Source organism: Mandrillus leucophaeus, unplaced genomic scaffold, assembly GCF_000951045.1.
Source record: "Mandrillus leucophaeus isolate KB7577 unplaced genomic scaffold, Mleu.le_1.0 Scaffold134, whole genome shotgun sequence".
In the NCBI taxonomy this organism is placed as follows: Eukaryota; Metazoa; Chordata; class Mammalia; order Primates; family Cercopithecidae; genus Mandrillus; species Mandrillus leucophaeus.
In genome coordinates this window covers 4,273,585-4,283,910 of record NW_012101299.1, presented here as the reverse complement: position 1 = coordinate 4,283,910, position 10,326 = coordinate 4,273,585, and the positions used below count along the sequence as shown (strand labels likewise).

At 44.3% G+C, this 10,326-nt stretch overlaps 1 protein-coding gene across 1 annotated transcript in view; it reads right to left on the bottom strand.

The window, feature by feature from the left end:
* Positions 1 to 10,326, bottom strand: part of UBE3C (ubiquitin protein ligase E3C) — a 133,508-nt gene that overhangs the window by 22,232 nt on the left and 100,950 nt on the right. Inside the window, exons 18-20 of the mRNA XM_011973087.1 lie at positions 8,481 to 8,693; positions 2,700 to 2,888; positions 2,532 to 2,598 (exon numbers count right to left, since the gene is read on the bottom strand). Coding sequence (XP_011828477.1) covers positions 2,532 to 2,598; positions 2,700 to 2,888; positions 8,481 to 8,693 — 469 coding nt within the window. The remainder of the gene's footprint in view (positions 1 to 2,531; positions 2,599 to 2,699; positions 2,889 to 8,480; positions 8,694 to 10,326) is intronic.

The window sequence follows — 10,326 nt, the reverse complement described above, 5'->3', positions numbered from 1 at the left end:
CTGCGGAATAGCCTCCTACGGCCAAATGAACACATGGTTTAATAACAGGATGGTCTGCGGAATAGCCTCCTACGGCCAAATGAACACATGGTTTAGGAAATGCAAAGCACACCCACCCTTCAGGACCCAAAGGAATTGGTCCAGACCCCCACGGATACTGAAGTCCACGGATTCTCAAGTCCCTTCTATAAAACGGCGTGGCATCTGTGTATCACCTGTGTACGTCCTTCTGTGCACTTCCATGATCTCTAGAGCACTTGTATAATCTAATCTAATGCAGAGGCTATGTAAATGGCTGTGACATATTTATTGTTTAGCACACATTCAGTGCAGACACAACCACTGCTTTTTCCTCAAATACTTTAAATCTGCAATTGGTTGAAGCCATGGATGTGGAAAGAACCCACAGATATGAAGGACCGATTGTAAATGCAAAAGTGGAATTCTCTGACTCCCCTTGCCTCTGCCCCACCCACTGCCAATTATGTGGAGGTGATGGGCAAAGTACAAGAAGAGGAGCAACTTAAGGAGGGTCAAAGCAGGGCCAGGCACGGTGGCTCACACCTGTAATCCCAGCACTGTGGGAGGCCCGGGCTGTCGGATCACTTGAGGCTGGGAGCTCAAGAGCAGCCTGGCCAATGTGGTGAAATCGTCTCTACCAAAAGTACAAAAATTAGCTGGACGTCGTGGGGCACACCCGTCATCTCAGCTTCTCGGGAGGCTGAGGTGGGAGAATCACTTGAACCCAGAAGGTGGAGGTTGCAGAGAGCTGAGATTGCATCACTGCACTCCAGCCTGGGTGACAGGGCGAGATTTGCCCTCAAAAAATAAAATAAAAAGCTAGAATAAGGATCACCCTGTAGCTATAAAGATGAATGCAGGCACCAAAAGCTACTGCAAATGAGCCTTATTTTGAAGAACTGTGCTAGCAGTTCAAAGCCACTGCTGAGCAGACTGTGGAGAACGGGTTTGCATGTGGCCACAGATCTGAAACGACAGACAATGGGTCCAGTATTAATACAGCTGGGTGTTTTCCCAGCATGATTTGGTGTCTAAATTAATTTTATCATTTTTCCTTCTGATAACTTATTATCATTCCAATATTAATACCATGGCTAACAACCAATCTCACCATACGATGAGATCACTATTCTAAAATGTAATGTCTGCCACTTACAGCTTTTAATCTAGTAAAGTGCTTCCTAAACCTAAAATAATTGCTATATATTGTTCCCTCATTGTTAATACACTACAGAAATAACACCAATAAAATATCTTAAGTGCATTAATTGGCACCACAATGAATAGACTATTTTAAACCTATTTACTGGCATAGCTGAGATTATTAAAGGTGTAAACCTTCAGTGCAGATGGGTAACACAAATAACCAAAGACAATCTCTTGGCAAATGAAAGGTCAGACTGATTTCATTTCCTTAAACTTACGACCTGATCATGGGGACAATGTGACCTTAGGCATTACTTGCTTTTACATAAAGATTAGACTTCAAATTTAGGGCAATACAAACTAACTACAGATAAGAGATACATACACATGGATACACACAGGTATATGTAAGAATGATTTTTTGTGAATTTAGAGTTTTGCAGCCATCAGCACAATCTAGCTTTAGAATATTTCCATTTCCTCAAAAAGCTTTCACTTGCACCCAGTAGACAACTAGTGGGTATGTGGGGTTATCTCATTTGGATTTAAGTGGCATTTTTCTGTGACTAACAGTGTTGCACATCGCGTCGTGTGCTTATTTGCTTACTGGCCATTTATCTAACTTCTTATGTTAAACATCTGTTTAATTGTTTTTGCTCATGTATGTATGTATGTATATATTTATTTATTTAGTTTCACTCCTGTCGCCCAGGCTGGAGTGCAGTGGCATGCTCTCAGCTCACTGCCCACGCTCAGAGCCCACAACCTGTTTCCCAGCTCAAGTGCTTCTCCTGCCTCAGCACCCCAAGTAGCTGGGACTACAGGTGTGCGCCACCACGCCCAGCTAATTTTTGTATTTTTTTGTAGAGATGGGATTTCGCCACATTGCCCAGGCTGGTTTCAAACTCCCGAGGTCAAGTGATCCACCTGCCTCAGCTTCCCAAAGGCTGGGATTACAGGCGTGAGCCACTGCACTCAGCCATCTGGTTTTTGAACCATGTAAATTACCCATACAAAAGATTACAATAAAAATTACTTTGGCAAGGGCCAGGCATGGTAGCTCATGCTACCAGGAAACCACCCTAACCAACATGGCGAAACCCTGTCTCTACTCAAAATACAAAAATTAGGTGGGCCTGGTGGCAGGTGCCTGTAATCCCAGCTATTTGGGAGGCTGACGCAGGAGAATTGCTTGAACCGGGGAGGCAAAGGTTTCAGTGAGCTGGGATCGCGCCACTGCACTCTAGCCTGGGAGACAAGAGTGAAACTCTGAAAAAAAATAAAAAATAAAAAAATAAAAATTACTTTGGAAATATGATCACCTCCAACATTTTCAGAAACAATAACCAGTAATGATAACATACCTGAATAGTTTGTAAAGGATTTTAGGTCCTCTAGACTTATGGGAACTTGTGCACCAGAAATTAATACCTAAGGAAAAAAGTTCAAATAACAACATTTGAGGTAAATTTTAAGAAAGGCTTTTCATTTCCTGTGACAAGCGTGTCCCAGAAAGTCAGCAGGTATGGTACCTGAATTTCTTGCTGATCAAACATTCGGAGCCACTCGAGGCTGACAACATTGGCAAGGCCCTGTCGGAAAGCCAGGCAGTGCTGGCGGATCTGCCTGTTGAGCCTGTAGTCCGCCACCAAGTGGATGTACGCAATCCGGTTGGCGCTGGTGACAGGGATGTCTTTCCCACCAAATTTTAGTTCAACTACCTGGAAATACAAAACATAAGGATCTCAAAATCCTCAAAGTATGATAATAGGTTGAAAAAAAAAAAAGCAAGAAACAAATGTTTTAAGGAAATAGGACTTGATGCTTTGTGAATGAGGATCTAAATACGAAACAGTACGTGAGTATGCATACCATCGTGCAGAGATGCAAAGATGCACCTCCAAGAAGAGTCTCCAAAGCCCAGCACCTTATTCTGTCTTTAAGATCACTAACCATCCATGTTTCCTCCAAAACACTAGGGAATTGTGCAGCAATGTCACCATGGCAATTTTATTTAAACAAAAATGAGAAATCACGAAGGGCAAAGATATGAAGCAAACAATCACCGTAAGTCAGATGAGAAAACGCGACTCATTCTGGAGGAAACGCAAAGGCTGTAGTAAAGTGATTACTCATTTTCATCCATATAAGCAGCATACACTTACCTGTGCTTCCACAATGCCATTACCATAAAGCACTTTAATTACGACGCAAAGGGTGGTGGTAACGATCAGTGATAATACATCAGCCAATTTCTTATGTATATAAACAGAGTGAGTAAGAACACTTTTTATTAGTACATGGCTACACTCACAGAATTTGCAGGTATAACGTGGGGCTCCCATAAGCACCATGAGAGTGCTCATGAGAAAAGCAACATAGCGGAAACACAGACCTGGATCTTACTGTCCCCCACTTGTATGACAGACAAGTCACTTTACACCTTGAAATTTTTGGCCATTAATAAAATGGTGATATTTGTCTGACTTGGAATTGCTGTGATTATGAGATTGAATTAATAAATACAAAACAGTACATGAGCAAAATACTATAAGCATTTAATCATAATTTATAAAGAGTATATTTTAAATAAAAAAAATTTTAAAAAGTCTTTATTAAGAAAACCAAAAAACAGGCTGGTATAGTGGCTCACGTCTCTAATCCCAGCACTGTGGGAGGCTGAGGCAGGAGGATCCCTTAAGCCCAGGAGTTTGAGATAAAGCAAGACCCCCACCTACATTTCTAAAACAAAACAAAACAAAAAAACCATCAAAAACACCCCAACTGCATTCCTGGGGTTAGATGAGGGCAGCCTATACTATGGACAAAGAAAATATAAAATAAGCCCAAAATAAATGAACAAAGACATTTCAACTTCCCTACCTTTCCATTCTTTTCTTTTCACAGCCTTCAGTTTCCTGGTAGCTTTAATATTCCTAGAGTAACAGACAAGACTGCTGCCTCTGGGCAACGGCACTGATGTCCCAGTCTCTTACCATTTACAGAAAGACTGTTTCACAAATCTGCTAGAGAGCCTGACTTAAGTCATCCTACAGCTGATGGTTACAGGAGAGTCATTTGCTGGTTCTCATTTTACACAGAATGTTCAAATTGAACTTGAACGTTCAACTTACCAGATCTGCTTCTTTTAACATTTCACATTTTAAATGATGATTCAATTATTCTCACTAATTCACTTCCTAAGGTTTGGAACCATCAAGCCTAAGAATGGGCTTTCAATTCCATTGTCTTCCTTCTGATTAAAGATTGTGTTCATTACCTTAATTCCTTTGCTTGTACTCAGCTGACAGTCCATCTGTTAACCAAGCCTCAGGAGGCTAGCTATTATATTTCAATATATGAAATACCACCCCTTCCTTTAAATGGATTAGAGGTAGGTAATAAATGATGATGTACTTGTATGATTTGGAAGACAAAGGACCAGTGAAGTTATCAGTTAAAGGAACTTCCAAGGCTCCCAATTACCTTGCCTGATCAGAAAAAGCAGACATTTCTAGTAACTTTTTTTTTTTTTGAGACAAGGTCTCACTCTGTCGGAGCAATCTCGGCTCACTGCAACCTCCGCCACCTGGGTTCAAGCGATTCTCCTGCCTCAACCTCCCGAGTAGCTGGGATCACAGGCACACGTCACCACGCCCGGCTCATTTTTTTGTATTTTTAGTAGAGACAGGGTTTCACCATGTTGGCCAGGCTGGTCTGAACTCCTGACCTCAAATGATCCACCTGCCTTGGCCTCCCAAAGTGTTGTGATTATAGCCGTGAGCCACTGCACCCGGCCCCTCTAATACATGGTTACACTACTTTTAATTTAAAATCTTCTCTCAGGCTAAGCCTAAACAACTATGTGTACTTAAAAATCATGTCACATAAGTGCTAAATTTCAGATCTGAGGGACATACTTAAAATTTCCTCTAGATCGGGCATGGTGGCTCACGCCTGTATAATCCCAGCACTTTGGGAGGCCGAGACAGGTGGATCATGAGGTCAGGAGATCGAGACCATTCTGATTAACACGGTGAAACCCCGTCTCTACTAAAAATACAAAAAATTAGCCGGGTGTGGTGGCGGGTGCCTGTAGTCCCAGCTACTCGGGAGGCTGAGGCAGGAGAATGGTGTGAACCTGGGAGGCGGAGCTTGCAGTGAGCCGAGATTGTGCCACTGCACTCCAGCCTGGGCGACAGAGCAAGACTCCGTCTCAAAAAAAAAAAAAAAATTCTATTCTAAATACAAATATATTTAACTAGAGCAGTTCTCAGGACAGCAAGATACCAAGAGCTGTCCTCTCTGTTCCTCCAAAAGGTCTATTTTCACTTGGAATCCATAAGGCCCCACAAGACACCACCGTACATGACCTACTTCCATTAGCTCATTTCATCCTCCGGCACTCACACCCATCTGAGATGAGGAAGGGGTCTTGTGACTTCCTTAAGACTCACAGAAAAGCGGCCAAACCAGGACCTGAAGCAAGGTGTCGTGACTCAAGTCCAATCTTTTTTTACCTAACAGATGGTTATTTGTGGGTCCTTCTTACACTTAAACCCTTAGCATTTTCCGCTAGAAAGAGTTATATGTAAATTAGTCGTCTAAAATTTCATGGTCACTATTAAACAGATTAACAGCCAAATTGATTACACTGAGGAAAACAAATTTGAGAGAAGCACCATATTTTAAAAGGGATGATTAACATAACCTGCTGACACAATAAAGTATTTGCATATTACAAGTCTTTAAATCATACTTTATAAACTTAAAAACTTATATGGAGGACTACCTATTTGTTTCTATAGAAATCCTTAAGATCTTCCTCTAAATTAGCTGCTTCACTAGTGAATTTCTTAATTTTTCTAATTAGGCTCTTTAGTATAATTATTCTCATACATTATCTATAATTTTTACCTCAGTGGGAATTTCTATGAATAATTGGACCATCTTAACTTCACACTTTTGCTTTTAACAGATTCCAGTATTATCGGCAGTGCTTTAATGGAATTCTTGCATATGCGACGTTTCACTATTACCATTTATTTCAGAAGGAAAAATGGGAAACGCTCACATTAGCAAAGGCCTCAGGCAGGTCACACAACACTCACCGTCCGGAGGCTTTTGTGTCACTTAGAAATCAGGCCACTAGGTGGCGCAAGGCCACAGCAGCAACATCACTGGGTGTCAGCACTTCCTGATGACAGTGAGAGCCCCCCAAATTATCTAAACTTTGCATTGTTGAAAATTCAGCTCTATGGTATGGAAAAATACGTAGAAACAAAAGCAACTAAATAAACTGTAACCAAATAAAATATGGCTCTTGGACAGAAAGGCAGCTTGCATCTGTAATCCCAGCACTTGGGGAGGCGGAGGCAGGAGGATCACTTGAGCCCAGGAGTTTGAGACCAGCCTGGACAACACAGGGAGACACCCATGTCTACAAAAAATACAAAAATCAGCCAGGAATGGTGGCTCACGCCTGTAATCCCAGCACTTTGGGAGGCTGAGGCAGGAGGATCGCTTGAGCTCAGGAATTTGAGATCAACGTGGGTAACACAGGGCGACACTGTCTCTACAAAAAACACAAAAATGAGCCAGGTTTGGTGGTGCACGCCTGTAATCCCAGCTACTCAGGAGGCTGAGGGTGCAGTGAGCCGAGACGGCATCACTACACTCCTCCAGCCTGGGTGACAGAGTGAGACCAAGTAGACAGAATAGTGTATGAGCTCCCAACCCCACACAGCCAGTTCATCAGGCATCACACCTCCCGGCCAGTCTCTGGCACTGATACCCCCACTTCCTGCCCCTGTTCTCACCACTCAGGGCCAGTATCCCTTATGTGAGTGAAATATTTGGGCCAGAAGTGTTTGGATTTGCATTTTTTCCCCCAAATTTTGGAATACTTGCATTATACTCATCAGTAAGAATCCTTAATCCAAAAACCTGAAATGGCCCAATGAGCATTTCCTTTGAGCTTCATGTCGGCACTCACAAAGTTTTGGATTTTGGAACATTCTGGATTTTCAGATTATGGATGCTCAGAGTGTATCTGAAGCAAATCCCAGATGTTACTAACTCACTAATAATTATTTTGGTATGCTGTATGTGGATGTTCATAACCACAATATTCTTAATAGCCCAAACATAGGAACAACGCAAATGTCCACCAACCAATAAAGACCTTGTGGTAGATCCACATAATGGAATATCATCTGGAAAGAAAAGGAATGAAGTCCTGATCCACGCAACTACAACTGAAGGAAGACCATGTAAAAGACTCCGTTGGGTCAGCGGCGGTGGCTCACACCTGTAATCTTAGCACTTTGGGAGGCCAAGACGGGCAGATCTCCTGAGTTCGAGACCAGCCTGACCAATATGGAGAAACCCCGTCTCCACTAAAACCACAAAATTAGCCGGGCGTGGTGGCGCATGCCTGTAGTCCCAGTTACTCAGGAGGCTGAGGCAGGAGAACCGCTTGAACCTGGGAGGTGGAGGTTGTGGTGAGCCGAGATCACGCCACTGCACTCCAGCCTGGGCAACAAGAGTGAAACTCCATCTCAAAAAAAAAAAAAAAAAACTCCCTTGATGTGAAGTGTCCACAGCAGGCCTATGCAGACACACAGCAGACTGGTGGCTGCCTGTGTGGGTGGGGAGCCTGCTAACGGGTGCACGGTTGCTCTGTAGAGCAAGGAAAATGTGCTAACATTGGCTGGGGTGATGATGGCTGCCCAACGCTATGAATACACTAAAAACCACTGCATCATATACCAAAAAGGGCAGATTTTATGGTATGTGAGTTACATGTTGATAAAGCTGTTATTAAGAAAATCAGTTTGAATCTCTAATACAGACCTTTCTTTTTTCTTTTTTAAAAAGGATGTAAGGAACAAAAGTAACCAGACGGGTAATGAACACACACCCCAGACAGTGCTGGAGCAGCTGTGGTGGCTCTGAGTGGGTAAGGAGTGAGGACGAAGTAAGGGGTCCTGCCGGGAAGCTGCTGAACGGCCACCCCCAGCACCAGGAAGAGCCAGACAAGCAGCAAGCCTGGGCCGCAGCCTCAAGAGGAGAGCTCTGCAGGAGGCGCTGCCGGGCAGGAACAGGCCTCAAGCGTGGGAGCAGGAACTGCGCTCAGCTCAGAGGCCAGGGCTAAGGTGCTTCGGAGCTACATGCTTCGACGTCTAACTCACAGCCACGGTCATTCTAACTAAAATGTGCAGAAGGCAAACACTGTAACACAAATGGACTTCCACACAAAAGGAGATGCTGCTACTTGCTCTAGAGGTGTGTGAATCCTCCTGACCCCTCACCTGCGCCTCTCCCAGGTCGTTGTTCACCACAGTGAAGTTCAACCCAAGCTCCTCCACATCGTCCTCGTAGCTCTTCAGGAAGAGCAAATTCTTATACACCTCAGGGTCCAGGGAGGCGAGGTGGTGAATGTCCACATCCGCACTGGTTCCAAGCAACTTGGAAAGGAAGAAGCCCGCAAAGGGCAGCTCCACCAGCATGTTCTCATAGAGAGCCTTCAAAAGAGTACAGTGACAACGTTAGCATCGAATATACAAGCCTTCTACAAACAAAGAGCCATATGCTCAACTTGATATTAAACCCAACCCTAAGAGAGCAGGTATTTTCTCCTAGTACCGAAGGTGGAAGCTGATATTCAGTGGGCAAGTACCACGCTCCACGCTCCCACAAAGGTATTCAATGCACGCATTCAGCATGCGGAGAACTCTGGAACAGACCACCTAGGGGCGAAATCGTGGAATTATGAAGAGCCAGATCCTTCCTGTGAAACAGAAGCCAACAAATGCTTCTCCTCAAGAGAAGGATGGTGAATCCTTCAAGAACTGCAGGTTTGTTAAGTCTCCCGAGGTGGCTATGGCAAATGATCACACACTGTGAGACTGAAAACAACACGAACTCATGGCCTCGCGGCTCCACGGGCCACAGGTCCAAGATCCAGGGGAGGAGACCTCACTGTGTCTCCAGCTCCTGGTGTCTCAGGGTAACCCTCGGTGGGCCTTGGTTGTGGCTCCCTCACCCTCTTTCCTGTCTCTTCTCACAGATGTCTTCCCTGTGTGCTCTCTGGGTCTGAATCTCTTCTTTCTCTTATCAAGACACCAGCAACTGGATGTCGGGACCCACTCTTACTTACTATGACCTCATCTTAACTTGAGGAGGATTAAGATGAGATGATCTCACCAAAACTTTGCAAAGCCCCTATTTCCAAACAAGGCCATATTCACAGGACAGGGTATTAGGATTTGAGCACAGTTTTTGGGGTCCCAGTTCATAACCGCATATGCCACTCTGCCCTGCAGCACAAAAGCAGCCACAGACAATGTGTCAATGAGTGAGGGTGGCTATGTTCCAAATTTGGGTGTCATGTGATTTTCACATGTCAAGAAATATTACTGTTTTTTTTTGTTTTGAAGATGGAGTCTTGCTCTGTCGCCCAGGCTGGAGTGCAGCCGCGCGATCAGCTCACTGCACCCTCCACCTCCCAGGTTAAAGCAATTCTCCTGGCTCAGCCTCCCGAGTAGCTGGGATTACAGGCACCCACCACCACGCCCAGCTAATTTCTGTGTTTTTAGTAGAGACGGGATTTTGCCACATTGGCCAGAATTGTCTCAAACTCCTGAGCTCAGGTGATCCGCCCACTTTGGCCTCCCAGAGTGCTGGGATTATAGGCGTGAGCCACCACACCCGGCCAAAAGTTTTCTAATAAAGACAACAGCGACAACAGTTACCATTTCTTGAGCACTTACTAGGTATGAGGTGCCAGATACTGTGCTAGGCATGCAGTTAGACATTAGTTATCTTGTTTCCATGTGGTCTATCTGGACAATTTTTTAACTTAAGGTAAAGGAATGGAAGTAAATAAGAAATCTCGATTTCCTCTACAAAAGTCATTTGTGTTAGAATATATCCAGTCAGGCCGGGTGCGGTGGCTCACGTCTGTAATCCCAGCACTTTGGGAGGCCCAGGCGACTGGATCACCTGAGGTCAGGAGTTCCAGACCAACTGACATGGTGAAACCCCGTCTCTATTAAAAAAAAAAAAAAATTAGCCAGGTGCAGTGGCACATGCCTGTAATCCCAGCTACTCGGGAGGCTGAGGCAGGAGAATCACTTGAACCCGGGAGGTGGAGGC